Source organism: Natator depressus, chromosome 4 (genome assembly GCF_965152275.1).
Source record: "Natator depressus isolate rNatDep1 chromosome 4, rNatDep2.hap1, whole genome shotgun sequence".
Taxonomy (NCBI): domain Eukaryota; kingdom Metazoa; phylum Chordata; order Testudines; family Cheloniidae; genus Natator; species Natator depressus.
In genome coordinates this window covers 106,670,107-106,697,776 of record NC_134237.1, presented here as the reverse complement: position 1 = coordinate 106,697,776, position 27,670 = coordinate 106,670,107, and the positions used below count along the sequence as shown (strand labels likewise).

The window sequence follows — 27,670 nt, the reverse complement described above, 5'->3', positions numbered from 1 at the left end:
GTGTGTAAACCAAGTGTCAGCTCCCAAGGCCAGTATTCCGCCTCTCTTTTTTGACCCCCTCCCCAGCCCACTTATTAACTAACTGAAGTGACATGGTCTACAGAAAAAAGGCAAGGTATATCCATGGTATAATGCTCTTGTTCACATAGCTAATCCAATGGTGGCACTTACCCATCAGCACATTGCACTATTTTTACCTGCTAGTGCTACACGTGGTTGGATTGCATGACTATAGACTTTACTTTTTTCCGCTACACACAGAGGAGAATCTATGGAATGAACCTGATAATACCAGAGCAATTCCAACTGTCATGACTTGTGGCACCACTACAAAGCCTCAAGTCATATTGACTTCTTATTTCTGGCCAGTCTGCCGATGGGAAGTGCAGGCTCCTGATTTTCTAGGCTGGAATGGATGACAGCTTGCTCTTCGTAGAGCCGTTCCAACAATTATCATGTGGAACGTCATCATGTCACCACCTCCTCCTTCAGATGGTGGCAGGAGAATCCAAGCCTTAACATAATGCTGCTGCTGTGCCTCACAAAAGACTGGTCTTGTCCTGACGTGCTTTGCAGTGACGACGAAGGTGGTTCCACTGGGTCTGAGCCATTCTGGTGCTCACCTGGTTTCCATGAGTACACACGGTAGTTTGCCATGATTATTCTGGTTTTGCAAAGACATCTGATCTGGTTTTATAAAGATGAGGTCCATTGGGAGGAAGGAAGGTGTCTTTTACATCATATAGCATCTTTGTTCAATGACTGGGTTCAATGGCAACAGACTCCCACACACATGATTGTGCTGTTATGTGGATTACCAAGTGCTATACCCTGTGCTGTCTGGGTGCTATACTGCAGAAGTCAGATACCAGCAGCACACTATGGGGAGCTCTTCCTCCCTACCCACTAGTACCACCTGCCCTGGGATGCTCCACCGAAAGAACCTTATGTTCCTTCTCTTCCCAAGAGATCAAATGTCACCATTCTAGAGATAAGGTGGGTGAGGTAATATCTTTTATTGGACCAAGCGTGTCTTGAAAGCTCGTCTCTCTCACCAACAGAGGTTGGTCCAATAAAAGATATTACCTCACCCGCCTTATGTCTCTAATATCCTGAGACCAACACAGCTAGAGCAACCCTGCATACCATTCTGGTTTGACACGATAATTAATTATTATTATTATTTGTATTGCATTAGCACCGAGGAGCCCCAGTTATGGCCCACGACCACACTGCACTAGGTGCTGTATAAACACAGAATTGAAAGATGGTCTCCTGCCCAAAGACCTTTTTTCCCTCACTTGAATAAGGAGCAACTAAGGCTGCAGATTATCAGGATGCCTCGTTTATGTTTAAATGCTGAATTAATGAAGCAGCTTCTGAAGAAGTGAAAGGATGATTTTGTGTGCATGAAATCAATAGTCCAAAGTGCCTTTACAAACTTAGAGCCAGATCCTCAACTTGTAGAAATCAGCCTTTGACTTCAATGGAGCTAGGCTGATTTACACCAGCTGTAGATCTGACCTTCATAGAACATTGCTACAGTTTAAGTAATTTATATCTCAGCATCCGCCCTTGTACATGTTCATGAATGAAACACATCTCTACTACACTGTCTTTTAGTATTGTGCTGTGCAGGGAGGCAATAGTCTCTCTAAACAATGCTGGTGCAACTACACCCATGATCTCGTGCTCAGTTCTGGGCACCTCATTCCCATGATAATACAGACAAACTGGAGGGCATTCAGAGGAAAGCAACAGAAATAATCTGAGATCTGGAGTAACTGACTTTTGTGGGCAAAAGCAAATGAGTTAAACATGTATAGCCTGGTGAAATGTCAACTAAAAGGGAACAAGATGAAAGTCTACAAATATCTGAAGGATGAAAACACCAGAGAGCAAGGAGAGGAATGATTGAGATCGCTCAAAGGAGGTATCAAGAGGGTTAATGGGATGAAATTAAGAAAAGGAAAGATTAAGATGAATATCAGAAAACCATTCTGTTTAGGCTGTGGCATAGTCTCCCAATGAAAGAGGAAGAAACTCTGTCTTTTGTAGCATTTAAATCTAGAACTGACCAAAATGTGCTGTGAGGAACAGGCTTACATTAGCATCAGACTGACTCAATGATACAACTTTTCCATCTGCAACCTCTGTATTCTGTGCTGGGGGATCTGTATTTGAAAAACAATGCTCGGCACTATACAAATCTCTGAGGGAATGGGGAAATATTCCAGACAAATGCTTTCATTCACATTTTTCCAGAAACCATGCTCCGCTTGTAGGTTTGAAGTCAGTTTTAAACCTACCTCATGTGAGGCAACTAGGTAAAGAGTCAACCCTAAACCATTAAAATTAATCCCTTGAAGACCTCCTTAGCATCCCACGATACATTTCTTACCAAAGAAAAAAAGTCAGGCTTACAGAAAAAAAATGTTCACATTCCACATCTCTCACCTGCAGTTCCAGAGAGTTCCACACTTAAGGTTTGTTCAATAGTCTTGTTCTCAAATGGGGAACCCTTGGGATCACTGGAAGACAGGGCACATTTATAAAAACAAGCTGAAATTGAGTTGCTGTAGCCAAAATGTATTAAAGCCCCCTCCCTTTTGTAAACTTTTACATTTCTTAATACTTACTTTGGTGACTCAGGTGTCAAAGGAAGTGATAAACTTGTTGGTTTGGCTGAAGAAGGAAAAAAAGAAACTGATTATGAAATATTGTGAAGACTCAGAAGTTTATATTTATATATTGTTTATATCAGTGCAGGAATTCTACCTGAGTCCATTAGGGCTAAACTCCAGTAGTTCAAGAAGGCACCTCAGTTTATCTGATGGCTAAATAAAAACGAGATCCAGTCTGACCCCTTATTACTGGCACCTAAATTCCAACACTGATTTACATCAATTACTGAGCCTTTGAAGTATGGTATAAAGCCCAAATGCAAATAACTTTTCAGAAAATAGAGTGGTACATGTTAACAGTCAAGGGAGAAATTTACAGAAATGCTGTGAAAATGTTATCTCTCTTAGATTTAATTTAAGCTACAGTTCACCTTTTATTTGGAAATGAGAGCAGCAGAATAACTATAAAGCACCAGGACGGTTATGAATATTCAGTTGATTTTACTTCTATAGCATACAGTTCTGTATACAAGGTTGAGAATAGGTTGTTTCTGTGAGGCCAACACTGAATCAGCTATAATCCAAATTTTTGTAAGTTATTCTGCAAACTATGGCATGCCACAGATATAGTCACAGATGGTTTAAACTAACATAAGTGTACAGAAAGTTTTAGTTACAAAATACAACTCTTTTGTAGTTTCCATTTGTTCAGATCTGCCTTTTTTACAAAGCAAACCAAGGACTAAGATATTTTCAGCCAATTAAGCTTTCTTTAATTGCTAATAAAGTGATTAAAAATTAAAAACAGTACTACTTGCAAATTTTAGTTTGCAGGAGTTGGATTTAATTTTAAAGGCAGTGTGTGTTGTATCAAGAACAGCTACTGGGGGGGGGGTCTCTTCTGCAAATTAATTATTTAAGACAACGTTTTCTTCTCTAGCACTCCTGTACTGCAGATCTCTTGTCCAGAGTGTGACTCTTGCATAATCTGCATTCATTCCTGGTGTGGAATTCCTACTGACATCAAAGGATTTTACATGCAAATTAATTATTTTTGTAAACTCTAGAGTATTCCCAATGAGATCATTCATTTTTTAAAAAGTCTACACCAATCCTCATGAGCCAGGCATTCTTTTCCTTCTATGAAAATTCAAGAAGGAAAATTAGGCATGTCTGTTCACCTTCCTCAGAAGCATCAGAACTGGCCACAGCCTGAGATAGGAAATTGACCTAAACAGCTCCCTTGTCTGATCCAGTATGGCTGCTGCCATATACTAACTAGTGAGTTACCATGAGATGAATATGTGTTTTCTAGACATGTTAGCTAGGCACATACCTATTTTACTAGACAAATGTTTGTGTTCATTAAGACTTGCCAAAGTCCCCAACGGCTATCTACAGGTTTAAGGGGCTAAAAAGCATCAAGATATTTTCAACCATAGTGGCAATGAGCAGAAACAAAGTTTGTGGAAGCATATCCACCCTAATGGAGTAAAATCTATGTGGCACTCTACAGATGACTGATACTTTCAATGGAGAGTAAGTGCTTAATCACCCTTTGTGCTTTTGAAAAATCTCCCCCAGGGTTTCACAACAGCAAAGAGAAGTATAAAATAACACATTTTTTACACACTGGAAAACTGAGGCACAGTGACATGGAAATCTGGGACACAGCTGGGAACTGAACTCAGATGATAGCTCTCTGACCTGTGATTTGACCCCAGATTTAAGCAGATAGTGGCTAATTCTCAAACAGCCCTAAACTCACCTAGCAAGCTATAAACCACTACACCAATTAGTGGTTTTGTGTGCTACTGAACTTGAATCTGAGTACAACAGCTATGAAGAAACATCCTCACACACAATTTTGAGGAAATATTTACTCAATACAATGCCAATTTTCTTACTGGCTGTTTATTAGAACTTCCAATTTCTATTCTATTTTAATGCAAATAAAAATTCACATGGGCATGCTTCCTCCTGTAGATTAAAAATGTTCAGTTTCAAAAGAACCCAGTTTCCTCATGGGCAAATCTCATTGCAAGACCACAGACAAGCTCAGCCTCAATGGATTTGTGGACATTCATGTGAATTTGGGATAGTGACCCTAAAGGAAAATGCCATTTGACTCACCCTGAGTGAGCTTTCCCAGTCAACAGAATAGCAAGCTCATATTTACGGATGGAGCAAAAAAGGCATTATCCAGCTTTGATTAAATGTTTAAGCAAACTACTGCTGATTGGGAATGTGGGTTGAATTTGGAAGGCTGATTTCAAGTGCATTTGTTGTTCAAATTGAAAGTTTCACATATCTCTTGTATTTATAATATATATGTTCTTGGTTTTGAAAGATAAGGGATGAGACTTCCAAAAACAAGTGCCTAAAATTACATTTCCAAGTTCACATTTAGGCACCTGAATAAAGATTTAGGAGCGTATCTTTGCCCAGTTTTGACCATTTTTGTTTCAGGGCCTAATTTTGCTCTCAGCTACACCTATGCACTGATATCAGTTGCGATGCTTCGGTGTGCTAGAGCAGTATTTGATGAAAAAATACATTTTTGGGGGGGCTGGAGACTGAACGGCAGGAACTCAAGAAAATACTATTGACAATATTGTAATATTACTAAAGCCACAGTCAACAATCAAATTCTGTTTAAACTCCCATAAGTACAGTTCTTTGTGGGGACTTTTCTATTATTTATGTATTATTTGTATTACTGTAGTGCCTAGGAGCCCCACACATGGACCAGGACCCCACTGTGTTAGGTGCTGTACAAATGCAGTTCCTGCTCCAAAGAGCTTGCAATGTAAGTAAAAGACAAGAGACAGATACAGACATACTGGGGCGTATTCATCCTCCTGTTCACCATTAGCCCAAACCCAACCTGTCTTGCATCTTTACACTGAATGCATCAAGTTGTTTCAGCACAATTTCAGTACAGAGACCCATATCATCCCTGAACAATCCAGTCTGGTTTTGCTCTGAAGCAGTCTGCTAAAACCAGCAGAAAGGAGTGTCACTTGGCATTAAGCAGCCTCTTGTTTACATGAATTTGATCCAAAATGGGTAATACCACACTACGAAGGTCAGAATCTACAGCTGGGAGAAGATTAAAATGGATGGGGGAGGGAAGATTTAAACCTAGCTGTATTAATCAGGGGTCAAAATGCAGTTTGAGAGGAAGGATGGGGTAACAGGCAGGGAAATGGGGGCAAACAAAACAAAAATAAGATGCATATGTTTAGAACTGACACTTTAAAATGTTTCTATTCCTGCTCTAACAAATCAGAGTAGCAACTTTTGGGTCAAATTCCGATCTCAGATACACCAGGGTAAATGCCACTCGCTTCAGTGAAATTATTCTGGATTTGCACAGATGTAACTGAGATCAGAACCTTGCTCTCTTGGAAGCACCGCCAGTACATAAGTATGTGTATTTTAAAATAACAGTGACTTTAAATAAGCTCCCTTTGGGCCCATAAGCTTATAGAGTTTTTCTTTATCCTAGCTGAGGGGAGGAGGGAGAGAGAAAAGAGTAGAAAATGTCTGCCAGGGGAGCTTCTTTAAGTTCTTGCATCTCTGCCACAGAAGCTACTTACAACACCAGCCAAGCTCTTTGTACATGGGAGGATGCTAAAAGTCAACACAGATGTTTAGTTTTGGCCATAAACAAATTTAAGAAAAAAGAGAGAGAGAGAGAGAAGGGTCAGGCTGGTTTCTAAACCTTCAACTATTTACAAAATAAAAATACAAACTGGCATTCTCACTGTAACAGGAATGACACATTTACTGCCTCTTCAGTAGCTGCAAGAGCACTATTTATTGTCTCTTAAGGCACATGTGGCAAGTTAACAATGCCTTCATTTTCACACTGGCAAAAAGAAAGAAGCGCATTAATGAACTGGCTTGCCCAGCTTCTTCAGATGTATAAGTACTTCTTAGTGATACAGAACTCTATGGTTAAACCTCTGCGGACAGTTCAGTGTCTGTTAATTGTTTGTAAATTGGTTAAAATTTTCAGGTTCCTTTTCTAAGGGGATTGTGATTTAAATTGTCTAGATTAAAAAGGCTACATTTAACTAACTTCATTGTACTGACTGTTAATTCCCTCTATGCTGAGCAGCTTCTGAATTTACAGCACACAGATACCAATACAAAGAACAGAGGAAGTACTGGGTGTTAGTGTTTTCACTGTCATTGCATTTCAGCTTCCTGCAATTAACACTGTTGCCAAAATTGCGTTCTTGGGTCCCAAGCCTACCTTGCAAATGATGTGCCTGAGACTGAAGATGGGGCTTCTTTTTGGAGATGCATTTGTCTTTGCTGCTGTTTCTGTTCTCTGTTGGCTTGGTCTGAGGAGGGTCATCATTTGTAGTCAGATACTTGAGAAGCTCAGAGCAGGGACGTCTTTGTGGCTTTTGCTGTTGACAAATGCTCTTCGGTTTATTGCTCCATGAATTCTCGGTCTTAAAAACAAGACATAATAAAAAAAAAAAGCTAAAATTAGTGAACTGAACCTTATCAGAATGGATATAGGTTTTCTGAAGAGATGAGATTTTCAATGAAGTGTTCAGTCTAAGTGTACTAGATCTATGAGCTGTGAATAATTGTTTGCAGAACAAGGAAAGAAAATTACATTTAAAATTCCTAAATGACATTTATGCTGCTTTTTATTTCATTTCTCCTACGTTTCAATGTTCCTACTCAGCAACATGTAACTAACAAGACCCTACAGCACCTTTACTGTGAACAAAAAAATAAACTGGTTTAAACCTTAATTTGCTCCTGATTTGCTTAAGCCCAGTATTCACAACTCTCTTAAGTACCCCTAAATGCTCTGTTTTCAGTTACAGTGAATGGCAAGACAAACATTGTTTAATACAGCCTGCTAACAGAATTATGTCATTGCCAGCATTCTACCCAGTTAATGGCTGAGACAGACCTTTTGCCGAGATTCCAGTGCAATCTTTCTTAGGTTAGACAGCTGGTAAAATGGCAGTACTGCATCTTGGAGTCATTCATAAACAACATCAGCCCATCAGCAAATTTTATTGCACCCCCTACTATTCTGTATATCAATAAAGTGGGCAAAGAGTGACAGACGGTGGGACTACCTCTTAATGCCAAGAAAGAAGGCATAAATAAACTATTCACAGCATAAAGGAGCTCAGGTGATTTTTTGGAACACAATCTATAATCTGTTCACATTTTCTGAAGCAGCTGCAGGATGCTGGGCAGATTAATACCGTACATATAGATCTACTGCTTACTCAGTTACTGAAAGCATAAAAGTCTTTGTTACTTTTTTTGCCTTATTATAAAGATTAAGTTTGTACCTTAACAACCACAGGGCTTGTTCTGATCCTGTGATTAGTGTTTGCATGGTTTTGTGTGCTGAGACCACTGCATTCATTGTAATTTAGCTGAATGTTGGCTGGAGCCAGCAAGAGCTTCTTAAGCTACAAACACATCAGGGAAAAAGAAGGGGGGTGGGTTGGGGAGAGAAAAGTTATGCATCTCTAAGGATTAAAATAATTTATCTTATTTTGCACAGTTACTTAAAATTAGTTACATCAATATCTTCAAGCAGAGTATACTAACACAGAACAAAGTCCTCTGTAATCCCCAGGGCAAAAAAGGGTTGATTTTTCTCTGATGCTTGCTGTCGTATTTCCTTTTCCTGTACTACAGTATACTGCAGTGCAGGAAGAAATTATGACTGCCTTGGTTTTCTGCAAAGCAAGGCAAAAGAGAATCTCCTCAGTGATCAGTGCCAACAATAGAACATTTCCGTTCTATCCAGAAGAAAAGTCACCTTAACAGACATGTGAATTATTACAATTAAGGTCCCGATCCTGCTCCTATAGCAATCAATAATAAAATGACATCAACAAAAGCCAGATCAGGAGTCAGGACCCAAAAGCAAAAGTAATGGGTTTGCACTACAAGTCCATTGACTTTGGGTTCAGAAGGATATGTCCACACTGAACTGGAGGTGTGACTGCAGCATGGGCTGGCATACCCACGATTGCTTTAATCTAGTTAGTCTGGCTAAAAATAGCAATGAAGTCATGGCAGCATGGGCTTCATCTCAGGTTGTACAAGGGCACTGGGGGTCCTAGAAACATACTCGCATTGCACGCTCACACTGAAGCCCAAGCTGATGCAACTTCACTGCTATTATTAGCCACGCTAGATAAATAGCTAGCATGGCGATTGCAACCTGTGCTGCAGTCACACCTCCAAATGCAGCATACCCTTCGAGTGAGAGATATTAAAAATTGGCTATCCGTGAGGTTACGCAACTTGCACAACAGCAGGATGCTTGGGAAGCGAGTGTGATGCTACCGTTTGCAGAAGGGAAGAAAGCTAAAGGCAGACAATCTGCCTTTGACACCCCACCCCTATTAGCACTATGCTAGTGCTTACTGGTCAAGTCATTGTTAAAGGCATGTCAGCTAGTGTCAAATCCAGCCTGCATTAACGGGGATCTCTTTACCCATTATCAGAAGTGAAGTCTCTACATACAAACAGAGCCCAAAGAAAGGAAATGGGAATTAAAAACATTACTGTTACTGATGTGAATGCAATGATAACCAAAAGTGTCAGTCTCTAGAACAAGAATCTCAAATTAAAACTTCTCTCTTCAACACATTTTTTCAATAGAAGTTCTTAACATTTATCCTGGGGTTTGCCCCCCTCTCCTCTAGGCAAGTTTTAGTATTTGACTTGACTTTCCTTTGGTTTCAGTCTAAATGAAAAGTCCAGACCTTACTGTGACTACATCATACCCATGCAGCGGGTAGCCAGAGGCACATCCAATTCCTGTTAAACAGTAGGAAGGGTTCTTACTAGAGACGGCTCTTCTGCCTCCTGAGTCGGAGGGGTGCCGTCTGGCATTGGTGAAGGGCTAGCATCATTTTCGTTCGTCACATCTCCATCTGTCAGTGCATCAAATGAAGGCAATCCATCCTCATCCACAGGGATACTGTCCAGTGTCTCAGTGAGAACTGCTAGCAAGTTTGCTTCATTCTCTTCATCTATCTTCTATATGACAAAAAAAAAAGAGAAACAGAGAGAGACAGATGTAAGAGAGATGGGAGAAATAAAATGGTGAATCTCTACAGGAAAAGTAAAAACTTTGTCTAAAACTTGTCTTTGCAATAGCAACCTGCAATCGAGTCTCATAAAATATAATTTTTGGCAATGAAATTATCCATTTCCACATTTGGTGGGAGAAATCTGTTTGCAATTGCAGTGTATTGTTCCAATTTACTTTCTTCCTTAGATTTTTTTTTAATCCAATGTAAACAGCTATGGTTAAATGATCATGCACAGATTGTATTACAGAATGCACCTAAGCAACTGACATCTAATGAAGCTAGCACTGCCCCGGCTGTCTCTTTCTTTCTCTCTCTCTAGCACTGAACTCCAGTTAATTGACCTGACAAAATTAAAAGAATCACAGAATAAGACAGCTAATCAGAACACCAAAATGTATTCGTTGAGAAATTAGGCAAGTCTTGATCATGTATGCAATCTTGTGTCACCTCCTAAAAAATTCTTGGTCCAAAAACAAATACACAAGTTTCTGTTCTCAATCAGCGCTCACATTATTGATAGATTCTTTGGGTTCTTTTAAAATAACTGTATTATGCACGTTGCCTTTGAAGTTGTCCTTTCCAGTTATGTAGTTTGAGTGCTCAATGAGACTATTGTATACGTTTATCTAATTCAGTCTGCAATTATAAAAAGTAGATTAATTCCTCATCAGATGTGGCGGTAATGTGAATTTATATTAGATATCTTATTTCAGTAACAGGACTTGTTTGTGTCAAATCAAATACATTTAAATTCCTTATAGTTTAATGCACTACATTCTCAATTATCTATCTATCTATAGAATAGTATATTTGGAAAACAAGGTTTCCCAGCAAATAAAAACTTTATATATTAATTTTAGGGAGATTTGTCATATCAATCATTTATTATTTGGACTCTGATCTCACTCCCATTAAAGTCAATGAAAAGACTCCCATTTACTTCAGGGGCCTGATCCAAATCTCATTAAAGTCATCGGTAGTCCATCCATTGACATTAATGGAAGTTGGGCCGGCCCCCAACATACACCTTGTCAGAGAAATTTGACTAAACATTTTTTAAAGTTCTCACAGTTTAGAAGATCAAGGAATGGACAAAGATTGCAAGATAAAATACCAATGAGACCTTAAAAATAAGTTTCTCTATACAGAGTGTAAATTGAATAATCTAACAACAAAATATTGTCATCCCTCAGCCAACTACTAGCAAACACTGGGGTCTTGCCAGTTAAGTGTTGGAGGAGAAATCAGTGATGTGGAGTTTGGGTATTTTCTTAATGTAACTTTTTTATTCACACTAAATGCACCAGGCCTTGAACAGAGGTGGTCAAACAGCACTGAGGCAATTCCCTCCTTCAGGAAGCTCAGCCAAAATACCAATGCCCAGTTTTCAGAGAGCAGATCTGACCTAAGACTCTACTCTAGTTAGAAAGATTAAGGCAGTGAGAAAACTATCTTATTGCTTGCAGCTGCTCCTCAGAAAGAAACAATATCACGAAATTAACAAGACAAGTGTTTATTCAAAGACTGAACAATGTTCTCACTCTGACAAAAAGAACTTGCAAATCTGTGTTTAACAGTGCCATCTAATGGTTCCCAGCATAACAACATAGATGACCACATCTTAAGCAAAACAGCAGAATCATGGGAAGAACTATAAGCATGATTCACCAGTTTATCAGAGTTGTGTTTTGAGGTGAAGGTGGTGGGAGAAGAGATGGAAGCCAATTTTTTAAAGAGAATCTTGCTCTAACTTGGGGTGTCTTAGTTGCATTGTTTATATCAACAAGCAAAATTTAAGTCCAAATTCTGGTATATAAGGCAGCCTTTTTCCATAACAACTCTATGCAACCTAATAGAATAATATCCTTTTCACTGAACATTTAAATCTACCAATAGAAATTTATAGCAGACATATATGTTACATTCTGTAGGAGATAGACTACACGTTTGAAGTCCAAAAAGAAGGTGTAAAAGCCACTCCTAAGCACATTGCCCCAAGTGACCCCAGAGGCATTCTGCCCGGTTGACCACTAGCTCTGCAAGGAGAATGCCTCTGGAAATTTTGCTGGTATGGTGCACCTCCACCCCTTCCCACCTCCTCTCTGTGCACACTGCCTACCAAACCCACAGCAGAGCCCTAAGTGTTACTATTGCTGACCTGGAATGCCTCCTTCAATAATATAATGCCAGGAGAAACCCTGATATTTGCTGTTAGCTGCTTTGCCTTTGTGCTTTAAACAGACATTCAAGTGCACTGACATTCAAGAACAGAAAGTTGAGTGGACACTGCTCCTCATCATAGCAATTTCAATTAGTTTTGTACAAGTTTCAACAATCGAACACCCTAGAGAAAGCAAAGGATGTGACAAAGAGGACTCTGTTAAACAATTAATGTCACTTTCCATTATTGCTTCAGTCCCAATTTACAGAGCAAATAAATCAAAGTCACCACAGATGAAGCACACTAGCTGGCTAACACATGTCTGTTCACAAACGACATGGCAGCAGGAACACATTAGTCAGTAAAATGACATTGCAAGATAACCTTTAAAAGCTTTAACTATGCTATTGTTCCTAATGGTCCTAAATTACTGTTTATATAGAAATATATTTATTAGATACAGCAGGAACTGTGCTGGGGGGGGGGAGTTGGGGAGAGTAAGATGGTATAGCAGATGAACGTCTGAGTAATAATCACGAAAGTGGCAACTCTGGTTCACTATCACAGTCTGAGTCTTAGTGTTGACAGCACTAGGGAGAAGCTATGCAACAGCTAAATGCAGTAAATTCCACCATTTTAGTCTTCCCACTTATGAGGGTCATTTTCTGTACTGGCATCCAGCCTTCTAATCTCACAGAGCCTGAACCTGTGAGTTGCTGAGTACCGTCTGCAAGGCACTGAGCACCCCTAACTCCCATTGAGGTCAGTGGGAACTGAGGATTTTCAGCACGTCACAAGAGGCACTCAGCAGCTCAGTGAATTGAGCCCATAAATTCCAAATACAGTGACACTAAATTTGTACTGGCTTCCATCTAAATAAGAAGCTGATAACTGCCAAGAATTACCTGAATGGATGTCTGTATGGAAGATGAAGTGGGAGGATACCTTGTATGTGATTACAAATATATGTAAATAGGGACTTTGTGAAAACGCATTGCAATGACTAGATCCTGCTGATTACTGTGACTTTTTAAACGCATTTGCTACCAGGACAGTTATGTGCTGCTTTCCCACTTTGTCACACATGCTTGATGTTTTGCTAAAAGATCATTTGCTAAAAACAGATTAGGACCAGAACATGTCTGGCCCCTACAGGTGTGCAACACGATGCGGGAGCCAAGAAGCATGGAGTCTTCTCCACCTTACACCGCCTGTGTAACAGCGACTCACAGCGGCAGTCCTTGAACACCTCTGAGATTAAGGACTGTCCTTGGTCAATGCTTCCAATGGCAAGAGGCACCTTGGGAGCAGAGGTTTTTAGCCACAAAGATATGTGCATGCTGCACCCAATAGCTACATTACAACAATTTACACCAGTTGACTCCGGGACTTTCTGCTGGGGCACAGCAACTCCTCACTGCTCCCAACTCATGGCTGTGGATTAATGTCAAATTAAGCCCTTAATCTTTCAATATGACTCTAGGTAGGCAAAAAACAAGCCCCTTCTCATCATCCAAATGATCAGTCTGGAGAAAACTTTGGGGCACCGTAATCATTCACTAGCTGATTTTAGTATCTGAGGTCAGAGCACTTTGATGTGTATGAATGAGAAGTGCTATGGAAGAGGTAGGTATGATTATTATTGACTACAGTAAGATCAAGCTTCATATACCATGATAGAAAAAGAACCAAAGGACAATGTGGTGGAGTTACTACTAGCACTGGAAAAAATTTCTTTAAAATAATGGGATAGATCCACATGTGGTGTAAATCTGCATAGCGTTACCAACTACAATAGAGTGATACCGATTTACACTAGCTGGGACTCTGGCCCCCTGTATGTATAGGGACTTGTGATGTGGGGTTGATGGCGATGGCAGCCGTTTTTAAATGCAGTCTGATGATATCACTGCTGATGAAATCCGTGGAGACTGGGATCCTCTTTTCAGGAAGAAGAAAGTGCAACCGCACCACACCACCTAGGTATCTCTCCTGGAGGAGCCATCTCCAGGAATAAAGGGGGAGCTCAGGTGCCTGTCTCACTGAGTCTGTGGCCTCTATAATGAGACTGCCAACAAGTAACAAATGTGTTGTAGAATAAACTCCTAATCACCCGGAGAGCCAGCTCCACCAGCCAGGCAGAATAAAGTAGGGGGAAACCTGGGGCAGGGAAATGTAAGATAACTATTTGTGTGGGTAAAGGAGGCTGGTAAGAATAGTTTGCATCAGGTAGCAGCAAACCTAGAGCCGCTGGGAACGGTCATTTCAACACATCAACTCATTTCTTACAGTTGTTTAGTGGCCTGAGAGATTAGGAGTCCAGTAGCACAATTACTAAATAATAATCTAATAATTAAATGTTTTTTTCTATAGCACCTGCCCGCTGAGAATCTCACAGTGCTCTACACATATTAAGGTATGAGGGCAAAATTTTCCAAAACACACATTAATGACTTTCAATGGGATTTAGGCGCCTAAGAGGCGTTTTTGGAAAATTTACCCTTAATCTTCACAACTGCCTTGTGAGGAGGGTATTATTGCCCTCACTTGCATATAGGAAAACTGAGGCCCAAACAGGTTTTCTGATTTGTCTCTGGACACCACAGGAGTCAACTGAAAGGGATGGAGCAGAACCCAGATTTCTCATCCCCAAGAATCCTTATGCCCTAGGCCAGAATAGAATCAGTAACTAGAGGTAAACGACACTGTCTTCATTTATCAATCCCTGATAGCATCTGTTCAGAAAAGGGTTTATTTTTATTTTACATTTGGATTGTTTTATTTTATGAATCCATAAACTTTTTTCAGTGATTTACAGTAAAAAATCCACATGATGCCCTAGCATTAGCAAGTTTCCAACGCGTCTGTTACTCTAGTCCCCAAAAGACATTCTTATAATTGAAATGCATAAGTTCAGAGCTATCAATTATCTTTAAAAACAAAATGGAGTCCCACTAGGAGAAGATTTCAGCCAGGTTCCTTTGTATGTAGAAGAAATTTAGGGCTTAATTATCCTTGTCCTTGTGCAGGTGTGCTTTCGTATGGCAGGGAAGCAAGAGGCCTTCCCCTCTTTATGAAGGAGACAGGCACAATCCGACTCCTTGCATTCACCAAAGAAAAAGTACTGTCTGAATCTAGTGCTGACAGTGGCACTAGACACTACCTGGTCAGGCAGCTTGAAACAGCCCATACAGCCTCTCTTATATACAGGATGGGGAGTATCTGCCACGCCTATTCTAGTATTCGTTCAACAGCCTTACTCCCACTGGCTTTCTGGAGGCATTGGGCCTGCCTGTAGTAAGATGCCTTTGGAGCTTTCTCACACACCACCAAGGGCCACAAAGGGGAGTTACACTCAGCATTACAGCGTCTAACACTTAGGTGCCCTACCACCTACGGGGAATCACAGCCCTCAGCTAGGCAACCAAGCTCTTCATCCAACACATGAGAAGAGTTAGGCACCTAAGGGTTGGATTCCCCAAAGCCAGCAAATTGAGAGGGGGCTCGGGGAGCTGCCTCAAGTAGCCATTAGCAAATACCGAGGATTGGGGTGTGGCCTATGTCCTGCCCTTTCAAGAGAGTCAGGTGCCTAACTGGAGGGAGGCACCTCCCTTACTTAGGATTCACAGCTGTCACCCATCTCCTGACGTTTGTCACCTAAACCAAGTCAGCACTTCCTTGCAACAAACACACACCAAGGGAAGATGGTGATGTGCTCACCCAAGATGCAGGAGACCTGGGTTCAAATCCCCAATCCGCCTGAGAATAGCAGTAACCTGAACCCAGGTCTCCCACCTCTCAGCTGGGCACCTGAATCACCAGCTAGTAAAATCACTCTCACACTGTCTGGTCCAATGAAGATTGACGTATGTCATACAAAGTGGGATGGCTTTAACAGAAGAGATTGAGAGAAATGCACCCCAGGATACCCTATAGCCTGGTAGTTAGGGCACTCACTGGGGAGATGAAAGAGCTGGGTTCAAGTCCTTGCTCTGAATCAGGCAAAGTGAGGATTTGAACTCATGTCTCTCACCCCCAAGGTGAGTGCTCTAACCACTGGACCATAGAGTATAAAAGGGCTTTGTTTTGTGCAAGGTTTGATCTGGGAGGTGGCTTCTGAGATGCCAGATGGGGCCCCACAGGTGAGATAGATGGGGGAATGTCTAGCTTGAAGATCCTGCCAGGCCTTAGGTACCAAGCTGCTTGGCAGTGTCAGGATTTAGGGGGTGGTGTACATGCCCACCAACAGAAATTTAGGAGCCTAGGAAATTCAGGCACTTGCAGGATTTAGGCAGCAGCTCAACAGGAGTTTAGAGGAACTACATTTTGACAAAGGGGCAATTAGGCACCTAAACCCAAGACCTTAGCATCAGTATAGTTATTTTAAATACAAAGGGCCAGACTGTGCCATGTAGCTGCAGCTCCCCATTAGGAGTGAGCAGCCTGGTCTCCCCAATGCAACGAGCAAGCTCTACACGTTGCTGTTCAGTGGGGATGAAGGCATAGTTCTGCCTTCTCCCTACCTCTCTGTGATGGATTGCACTCCATCCCTGGGGCTAAATGGAGAGAGCAGTCCCTTTGTTCCAGTCTAGCTCAGAGCCAGGACGACCCGTGCCTGCCAATAGTGGGAGGGCAGAGTGTGGGCACCCGGCTTCAGCAATGTTACTGAGCATGCTTAGTCTGTGTGAGTATGCTCAGTCCAAGCCAAGCAGCAAATCTGGGGTGGGTATACACGTGACCCCGCACGCCCTCTCCACGCATCACCTCTGCTCAGAGCCATGTAGGGGGTGTCTAGTACTCATTTAGAGTACTTCTGCTTTGCCAACAGAAAGTGAGTAAGTCAGCTATTCAGTGCATCATGTTCTCCACCTTTGTCTTTTAAATTGTACGCTCCTCAGGACAAGGACCATTTTCATTTCTTCTCTAATAGCGCCGAACAGAGTGGCAGTACTTAGCAAATCAACAGTAATAGTAATAAATAAATAAATAAATATTCATACAGCCAGCATGTCATCTGCAACCTCCCAAATAATCCCTGCATCCATTTTTAGTATCTTCTCCCAACCTATCTTCTTTCTGATACGAAGATATAGCGCATTATAGGACATTATAGCACTTTACTGCTGCCCACAAGAAATAGTAATGCACTATGCACAATTGAAGAGAAAGTGACATATTTTCAAAGGGATCTTCACTCAGGCTCTTAGATTGTGCCTGTAATTTTTCACAGCAAAGTTGTATGCAAAAAACCTGTGATTTGTGCACATGCCAATCAGGTAGTCAAGTATTAGCTGTACATACATATATTCATTCTGTACTGGCTGGAGTTCACCAGAGAAACGCTTAAACTTGTAATTAACCTAACTTCGTAAAAGCATTACCAAATCTCTCCTATATAGGCAAAAGATGTCAGCTGAAAACCACAGGTACAGGCTATATTCAGATAGGATCTTTCCTCACTTCCCCTTAATATGAAACTTCTTTCCAGGTGTAAAGTTTAGCTTCTATACTATACACAAATATGGCATTTTAAACAAGTCCTCTAAATATTCTTCTATAAAAAGACACATTTTATTGCTTCTAATGAGTTGTTGCAGTTCAGAAGTTTCCATTACAGACTGACAATTAAGTTTCTAACAAACTGAGGAGCTACTAATTGACTTATCCATCTCACAAACTCAGGATCCCAGTTAGCACCCTGTGACACATTTTACATCTTTTGACCAAAAATCATTCACATTTTGCAAGCCACTTAATAATTAGATTTCATTTGCATAACCTGAATATCTTTCCTCTCCTTGACAGTAAGCTTCGATTCTGAGCAACAAAAAACCAAACAAAACAGAAGACACAACAAACCTACAACAAAAACACAGAGAACAAGCTATAATTCTGCTGACTGTGTTAAGAGGACCAATGATAAGATATTGTTATGCTGGAGCCAATGCAGTGGCTGTGGACCCAATATCAAAAATTTATGGTAATTGAAACCACAGAATCTTTGGAAATGCAGTCAATTTAACTCACTATCAAAAGGTCACTCTATTCAATTTATACTCGATGCTCAGCACAATATTGAGAAAACATCTGAAAGCAAATGATATTAGTAGCAGTTCAGGCTTCAACATTTACTGACTACATAAGGTAATTTGCTGATTACTAAATAAATGCATTACGTATGTTTTGTACTGATCTGGGCTCACCAGAGGGATGTTTAAACATGTAAAGAACTTGACACTATAAAAGCATTACCAGATATCTTATCATTAACATATTAACTGCATTTTTACAGTGCCGAGACACCTAGTGGAACTATCTCCTGCTCTGCAGAGACAAGAAATACGACATGCTACATTATGACCTCTCATGGCAAAAGCTCTGTCAAGTCCACGGCCAGAAATGTGGAACCGCAATACAAGTGGAAACTAGGAATGTTCTCAGCATCTCCCGTTGTGGTGCACGAGAGCCCTGCCATTCAAATGCAAGGCTCTGCCCACCTCTCCTTGGCAGAGAGAGAATAGAGGACAATGGCAGGGGCTGATGGAGGGAGATAAATCTAATCAGGAGTGGTAGAGGAAAGGTGAGAGGGAGAGGATGGGAGTTTTCCTTTTTTCAGAGGAGGGACTGGCCGCCTGTATTAATGTGAGTGAGTGTAGTATGCAGCATGGTGAATGTGTGAGTGAAGGCAGGGCCAGCCCACAACATCGCTTGGGCCAAAACTTTGAAAGGTCTCAATTCTGCCTTCTTCCTGTTCTACTCTTCTCATGGTACTGCTCTGCTACCTACCCCAATTAAGAACTTACAACTTAAAATGCCTTGTTCAAAAATTTTAAGTAACACTTAACTTTCAAATGCCTGAACAGCAAATGTAACTTTTCTTGTCTGCATAGTAAACACTGGCATTTTTATCTGTTTGAATAATCAAAGTGGTGCTTTCCATGCCTTCTTGGTTGCAAAGATTTGAACTGCTTCCTGAGGGTCCACATTCTGGGCCAGCTCATGTTCTATTGAGATGGTTACAAGGCTGACCATCCTCTCCTGCGTCATTGTGGAGCGTAGATGTGTTTTTATTAACTTCAGCTTGGAGAAGCTGTATTCTCCACTGGCAACTGTTACAGGAAGTGTTACAAGTATCCACAGAGCAACAAAAGCATTTGGAAAGACGGTGGTCATCTTATTTGTGCACATATATTCCACAACAGCCTTTGGAGTTGATCCTGCTGAAATGTATCTTGAAAGGGCTTTCAGTTCATCACCTAAATCACTCGCATCAGGATTGCACATGTCATCATGTGTTAACACTGTCTCTAGTGCCCTGCATTGCTGGTGAAGGTCTTCTTCAGGTGTAGTGAGGAGTTCTGGAATATCATACAACATCCCAAATATATTGCTGGGTTCCTTGAGCTGAGTGAAACGTTCAACTGACTGCATTGCACAATCTAGCACCTGGTTAAAGAATTCAACTTTGAATTGTTGTTTGGGGTCTCTTATGGGATTATCCCGTGCCTCATAATCAAAATGTCTTCTTCTTCGGTGCCTCTTGTATTCTTGAATGAGTGGGAAAACATCTTCAGTATGAAGTTCCTCTGCCAACTTCTGTGTACTCTTCAGAACGTTTTGAAATCCCTCATCTGACCGGTGAGATGGTAAGACTTTGCTTTGTCCAGTTGTTCCATTGCTCCAGATATATCAAGGTCAACACCTTGGAGTGTCCTGCTTACAACATTTATTTCAAACAGTATGTCATATTGCCACAACACTAAGCCACACAGATATTTGACGTTATGTATGTTTCTGGTGATTCCATTTCCCTCTGCCACTGTTCTCCCATGAACAGTTCCTGTCATAACATTATCCTCCATAATGGCAACTATGGCATCATCTATCTTCCCAATTTGGTGTTTGATAGGCTTTATCGCCTCCACTCGACTTTCCCATCGTGTGGCACTCAGTGGTTTCAGTGTCAGAGAGGATGTTCCCAGATGTTGCTTCAAAATTTGCCATCGATGAGCAGATGCAGAGAAAAATATATAGGTGCTTTGAATTACACTAAAAAATTCAGCAGCCTCACTAGAAGCTGATGCTGCATCTCTGACCACCAAGTTCAATGAATGAGAACTGCATGGGACAAAAAAAGCTCGAGGGTTTAACTCTCGGATCCGTGTCTGCACTCCTCCGTTCTTTCCTCTCATGTTGGCACCATTATCGTAGCCCTGACCTCTCATGTCAGCTATTGCAATTCCCATATCTTACAGCTTTTTCAGAAGCACATTTGTCATACCAGCTTCTGTGGTATCATCAATGTCAATACATTCTAGAAAATTCTCTCTGACAGTCACCATTGCAGGGACATTTTCACTAGGTTCTGTTGTTGTTACAAAATGCATCATTAAAGTCATTTGTTCCGTATGGCTGATGTCAGGTGTGCAGTCCAGACTAACAGAGTAATATCTTGCTGACTTCAGATCTGCCACAATCTTCTGTTTGACTTTTGTTGCCAATAACTGTATGATCTAATTTTGAATTGTTTTTCCAAGGTAGTGGTGTGTGTACATTTCTTGGGTGGTGACTCTTCTTAGATGCTCCTCAAGTACAGCATCAAACTCAGCCATCAGCTCCACAATTTTAAGGAAGTTTCCATTGTTTGGCACATACAGCTGATCTGAAGTGCCACACAGTGCTAGGTTTTGGGTAGCAAGCATTCTCACAATGGCAATGAGCCTTTTCAGAACATTTTGCCAGTAAAGAGACTCTAATGCAGTCTTCTCTTGATGCTGATCATCTATGGTGGCCTTTAACCTTAGTCTCATCTCAAGCTCTTTCCACCTATGGAATGCTCTCTGGTGATTTGCTGCCTTCTCATGGCATGCCAGATTTCTAGCCAGATTTTTCCAGTCCTTTGTTCCTGTAGAACCCAATGTGGCTGGAACATTAGACTGGAAGAGTTTACAACAAAAACAGTATGCAGCATTCTGGGTTTTTGAGTTCATAAGCCATGGCCTCTCCACTTTGTCAGCATTGAGGATTTCACGCCAGTAATATGTTGGATGGAAACTTCTATTTTCATTGTCTTTGGGAAACATGAAGTTTTTCTCTTGCTGTGGCCCATGCAGTACAAGGAAATCCCTCAGGCTACTGCTCAAGTGGGTCCACAGTCCTGGATCATCTAGACTTAAGGAACTAAACTCAGCAGCTGTTTCTTGTTCCTGTACCACACTCTTCTCCGATCTACACTTTTCTTCAGGAATGTGCATGGTTACATCCATTTGAGATGGAGATATGGATGCTGCACGAGCTGCCAGATCACCTGCACTCTGAATAACTGGAAGATCAGGCATCTTCTCACCACTCACCACTGGGGCCGGAAGGCTCACGGTGAACATTTGTGTCTATGTATCTCAGGAGAGCACCTTCCTGCTTAGATAGAAAAGCTTCCTTTGCTTTCTTTCTTTTTCTGAATGCTGCCCCAGAGGGGAGTTTTCTTCTTTCACTCATGACTGCTGTTCTGTGCCATCTATAGTGGCTCTCAACACTCAATTGAAGGGGACAAATAAGCAAGCTGGTAGCAGGGCCTGAGCGAGGAAAGATATCAGTGTCTTAAGGGCCTAACTGGCTCCTACTACTTCAGTTGACTGCCTGTTCTCCTCAAGTGGGTTCGGGGAAGCAGCAGGAAACAGGAAGCTCCCTGAGAAGCTGGTGTTAATCAGTCCAGGTTTCTGGGGGTGCTAGAGAGGTACATTAGAGGCTCCTCCTCCTCTCTCCCTGCAGCTCCTGCTCCTTTCTGTTATTCCCTCTCACCTTTTCTCCTCCCTGCCTGTTATGTCTCTTGTGCCCTCCTTCCTCCAGCAGAGCACTCCACCATCTCTGTGCATCTAGAGCAGAGAGAATACATATGCTCCAGCAGCAAACACAATTTTCTACACTCTCGGTCCTTGTGGGGCCCCCCCACACCCCAGTCTGGCACCTGAGGCATATGCCTCAGTTCGCCTCATGGTAAGGCCAGCCCTGAGTGAAGGAAGTGGGGTCTGGGTAAGCATGGGGTGTTGATGAGGGAGGGAGCTGAGCAAGGGAGTACCACAGCTGAGAGAGAATTTGGGAACGCCGATGAAGGTGGTGAAACTGGGAGAATAGCCAGGCCTGTGCGAAGTATCTGAAACTGCAAGAGGCAAAAGGGTAGTTCACACTAATGGGGAGTATCTGAAGTTACCCAGGCCAATGTCCATGCTCACAACTTAGCAACTTCCTCTGTGTAGGCATGTGGTGCCTACCATGAATGCTTCCTTCCTCACAGTATCATGGCTCCCCCCATCCACAGTTGTAATTCATAAGAGTGATGTGGTCCTGAGTGCCTAACAATGTTCCAGGTGCTTCACAGTCATAGGCCCTGACCCAAGGATCTTAAACAAAAAAAAAGGGGGAAGCGGACAGGAAGGATAGACAATAATAAGATCGAAGAGGTGTGTAGGACTCTTCCCCCTTACTCGTTTTCTGCTGAAAGTGCCAATAACATTTCAGCCCAAATACTCCAACACTGTCTGTTTGCTCACATTTCTTTATTTATTTGAAGTGTGGTGCATACCTATCCTAAACTCTGTGTGCAGTTGCAAGGAATTTTTAAATGCTCACCCACAACACATGCTTTGCTCCAGATATCTGCCTGTTAAGCAGTATGTTAAGGGGGAAAGAACACCACTTCACTCTAATTTACATTGATGATTTCACACATTTAATCTATGCCAGTCCTTCTTCTTGTTGGTAATGCCTGACGTCTCCATAAAAATGTGCTATTGTGGCATTATATACCCTTCTTCTGCAACATAATCATCTCATTATTGTTGTGTCACATTTGCTATATTCACAATAATTAAGGCTATGTCAGGACTTCCATCATAACCCTCACCTCTTCCTGGAAATTTATGACTCTATATAAAAATAAATTCCTTTCGGGGTGAAATTACACACAGTACTCAGGTTCCCAGACGAGGAGGAAGTTTTATTTTTTTAAAACTTTGGTTCAAATATGTGGAGCCCTTTTTTGTTGTCAGAGGCATTTAAAAAATGTTTTCTAATGCTTTTTAGCTTCTTTTTAAAGATCAAAATGTGAGAGGCACTTTGAATTGATGCCTTCTATTTAAAAAAACTGAATTTAATTTGACCAAGAAATTAGTATTTGTAAAGTGTCTTATTCATTAACTAATTTTTAGAATGCTTAACTGGTCAATGCGTTCAGCTTCATCAAATTTATACAAGCGGGCCTATTGAACAGGTATTTCAAACAGACAGATTTTAGTCCTGCTCACACAGGACTAGCCAGCATATCTAGGTTTCTCTTAAACCTGTAGCATGAATGGATTAGCATATTGTTAACACAACTGAGCTTCCCATAAACTTTTTATTGTGATCCAGTTGGATGGCTGACAACACACTGCACATATTCTATATTCGTGGGCTGGCTGTAAGTGACTTGATGCAGACACAACACAAAATGCTTTCATAAGACTAAACCCAAGAATGACCAAGGGAAACACATTATAGGCAGGGGGACAAATTCTGTCCTTAGATATGTGTGCACAATTCTTGTGAAGTTAAACAGGCTTGTAATTAATGGGAGCTGCATTCAGGTATATGAGGAGGGAATATGGCCCACCAAGTCCTTTGACACCTATGCACAATGGTGCATTTCCTTTACAAATCTCTTTAGGGGCTTTGGTTGGGCCTACAGTTTCCTCTATTTGTGCCGGCATTATGGCATCATCACTTAAATGAAACCAAAAAAGATCATACAACGAAGCTCTAATTCAGAATGTAAAGACACTACTAGTAAAAGTAATGCTGTCAGGTGCAGGTACTCATGTAGCATGAAGCACAAATGTGTTTTACCATTTTCAGCTCATTTTATAAAGTTGTATTAAATCAAAATATAAACATTACACAATATTTAAACGACGCCTTCACTGCAAAAAGCAGTAACAGAATGGTGCAGTCAGCCACCATCTCCTCTCTAAAGAGAGGTGTCAGAATGTTCAACCAGTCAAGCAATCTGATTGGCTTAGCTGTCTCAGCCACCTCATAATACCCTTAACTATATATTTCCTCGATTTGTGACCATGTGCCATGACTTTAATGTTCTTTTAATACAGTTGTGTGTGTGAATAGAATCACAAACTGGAGGTAGAGATTTTAAATAGCAAACTACACAGAACAATCACAGCAAGGGGTCTCTGTTACAGGGGTTTCTCTGGAGTAAGTCTGCTGGTTTCTGATTTTGAGTTATACTGAAGCTCATTAGTCATTATAGACACTGTTGATTAAATGTGGTTCAGCATAACAGGTAAAATGCCTTGCTAGTTTGCTCCCACCAGTCTAGCAGAGACAGAGCTATTTAGTGTTAACGCTGCCGTGCATGTTGTGAATCACACAGGGGCTGCATGCCTTGCATTCAGTGTTTACATTTCTTTGTCAGAATTAAATATACTGCTCATTCTCTGACAGCCTTTTAAAGCTATGCTCCTGACCACCACCACTCACTGTGAAAGACATAACGGAGATTGAATTTGCCTATTTCTTAGATCTGAGAGATGCTGATGTTTTATCAAGTCACTATATCATGAGAGATGGTGAAAGAGAAGTGGGAAATTCTTCTATTTGCCTCTTTAAAAACAAAGATTGCGACCTCTAAGGGCTTGCATTAAAATACTGTACTGTATAACTTTAGATTTTAAGTTCCTCAAGGAAGGAGCTGTCTTTTTGTTACGTATTTGTGTGGTACCGAACACAATGGAATATTGATTTATGATTGGGGTCCACAGGTGCAACCATAATACAAAAAATATATAAATAAATAAATAAATAGTACCAAAGGCTTTTATTTAATTTTTACTACACAAAACCAAAAGAAATAGAATTAGGGATCAGATCCTCAGTTGGTGTAAATCAGTTCCTTTCCATTGGCTTTAATGGAGCTTCACCAATTTACACCAGTTGGGGAATCTGACCCTATATTCTTAATGAGTTCATATTCATTCTAATACACTTACTCATGCTGAGTAGCATTTTTCTCTAGGAGTAATCTCACCGAAGTCAACATGAGTAAGTAACAGAGTAGAGAGCCTGAAGGATGAGCCTAATTTACAAGAAATGGAGCAAATTGCATCCTCCTTCATATTTAGTACTGAGATGTGATCTTTACAAACCACTGATCACGACACACACAACATCTTGTTGATAACAGGTGGCCTCCATTTGTATCAAGATGGAGCATTATACACTGAGACTTGTGCCTTCTTCTAACTGTATCACTGTTTCAAAGTGGGGGTAACGTCTGGCTTCAAGAGCTTACAAGCCACACTTTTGACACCCATGCAGCCCCTCATAATCCAGCACAACATCTTCAGTTAGGGCCCTTACTCACATGAACAGCTCCACTGAAGTGAAACCTGGGAGACAGAAGGCTGAAGCTCCTACATTAACCAGAAGCTCTTACATTAACCAAAGCAGCGTGACCTCTAATACTATACATTTCAAACAAAGGGCAAGATACTCATAACAACTCTTGCACATTCAGCTGCTGAGGGAGTGGCTGGGACTCACTCATGTTTAGGCAGCAACAAAATAATGTTTTGTAAACTCAGTGAGGACGACAAAGGAAGGTACTATTTTATCTTACAAATCAATGCCAAAAAAAATGCATACCGTTTCAGGTGAAGAAAGAAATATTTGTAACTGAATATATTGCAGCGATGTTTTGCACCACAACCCCCCACTCCACCCTACCGCAAGTTAATGTAGAACGATCAGCTGAGTGTTTTAAAGCTGCATTGTCTTTACTTTCTGCTCGGACAGGAAGGAGCGCATAGGTCCTGAAGTCAATGTCCTACAACTACCATGATCTTAGGCTGGAGTCTCCTCCCACTTACAAGAGTATAAACCAAAAGTAACTCCATTGAAGTCAGAGGATTTAAACCAGTTCAGGTCTGGTATAAGTGAGAAGAGGCTCAAGCCCCTTATGTTTGCCTTTCTTTCCCTAAAGAAAAACTGAACACATTCCCTTTTCTTTCAGATACATTGATAATGATATCTCGAACTGCAAAGATTCAGTGTCACCAGTGGTAACGTAGAAATGTTCATTTCCATTAGGGTGGGTCTATAAAATCCTTCCTCTGCATCTGTGCTTCTACAATTTCCAAACAGCAAAGCTTGACATTTTGGTCTCTGACAAGCAACACTTAATATTGGGATGTTTGAAAAAATCTATATGAAAAAAGCTCTTAATACAAGATAGGCTGAACATTTTCACCACAAATGGTTTGTTTTAGCTATTTCTCTTCCTCATGTAAGATGGAAATCAGACAGCTTATTGGCTTTGCTTGTTAGGCCAGGTTAAAGGGATGCAACGCTGAAAGGCTCTTACAGAAGCTTACCCTTGGACTAAAAATAGCAGGCACTAGAGAATTATCTTAAATACTACCAAACTTGTTCTGCACTGTGAATGCAGATAACTGGAATAGGTTTCCATTTTTGGTAGTTTTAGAGCTTTTTAAAGTTATGCTTGCTTTAGCTGTCTGTTTAATTAGTTTCTGATTCTATTTGCCACATTTTCTCTCAGACATATAGCCTGGGGGGTACTTTGCCTATGAATCCTTCCTATTGAGCAGTGGTGCTACTGTGAACATCTAATGAGCTGCTGGACCTCCCAAACACTCAGGGTAGGTAGAAATACCTCTTTGGAATATAAATGTTCAACACACAGCAGCAAAGAGCAAACCAAAAGATACCATTCCCCTGCCACTCCCTCACCCTCCCTTGCATCCCTCAGGAAAAAAAAATTGGTTTATTACATTTTGTTAAGAAATTAAAATGTACTTTTGTTTACTGTTTTTAAACTCACTGGCCAAAGTTTTCAAAAGGGATTTCTGCTTTTGGGTGCCTCAATTTTGCGGGGGCTCAAACTCAGATACCTTAAAGGGGGTGAGTTTCGTAAAGCACGAAGCGCCTGCTCTCTGAAAATCAGGCCCCCTGAAGGTGGCTCAAGCTGGGCACCCAAAAGCACTAATCGCTTTTGAAAATCTTGGCCACTTTTCTGCACTGACCGCTAAGCACCTCCATCATGCATAATCCAAACACCATAGCAAAGACCACCTCCAAAGCACAGCACAGATATTCTCAGCCCTTATGTTCATTTGACCCCTACTAGCAACAGACTGAGAAGTATGATTACAAATGCAGCCATGCAACATTAAGAAGAGAATAGGAAGAATACCATGACTAGTATTCCCTGTTGCTGCTTCACCTCTCAGCACCTCTGGACACAGTCTGCTCTATTGTTGTTGGTAGTCACTGCATGAGGAACCTCCCCAAGATTCAGAACAGCACAAATGCCTCTAAACAATTTCCTATTCCCTCCCTTTCGCCTGGAGCTTTATGCTGGAAAACAATGGCAGCACTACAGAGATTGCCAAAAACTGCAGTGTCAAATGGAACCTTATTCAGGCATGTATTTTAGCATGTTTTCCAGTAAGGCTGGTTTTCCAGTAAGGCTGGTTTTACTACAATTTTCAAAGTACGCCACACATACGTAACTGAAAGATGTAAAACACTTGAGTGAGTTCAGCATATGGAGCAAAACTAAACCAGGACCCAGAGCTATGAAGCTGAGGAACAGATTCTTCCCATACTGGTATCAATATCTGGCTCTTTGGCCAGATGACTTGTTCAACTGCTGTGGAGCTGGTTGAGGCCATCCTTAGATATATTTTTTCTTTAAGGGTGAGAAAGGTGTT

General features: G+C 41.1%; 1 protein-coding gene across 3 annotated transcripts in view; it reads right to left on the bottom strand.

Annotated features, from left to right (window-relative positions):
* Positions 1-27,670, bottom strand: part of PPARGC1A (PPARG coactivator 1 alpha) — a 479,605-nt gene that overhangs the window by 26,766 nt on the left and 425,169 nt on the right. For all 3 annotated transcript variants that reach the window (XM_074951595.1, XM_074951596.1, XM_074951597.1), the window contains exons 3-7: positions 9,480-9,674; positions 7,964-8,086; positions 6,889-7,093; positions 2,640-2,685; positions 2,458-2,531 (exon numbers count right to left, since the gene is read on the bottom strand). In XM_074951595.1, the coding sequence (XP_074807696.1) occupies positions 2,458-2,531; positions 2,640-2,685; positions 6,889-7,093; positions 7,964-8,086; positions 9,480-9,674 (643 nt within the window). The remainder of the gene's footprint in view (positions 1-2,457; positions 2,532-2,639; positions 2,686-6,888; positions 7,094-7,963; positions 8,087-9,479; positions 9,675-27,670) is intronic.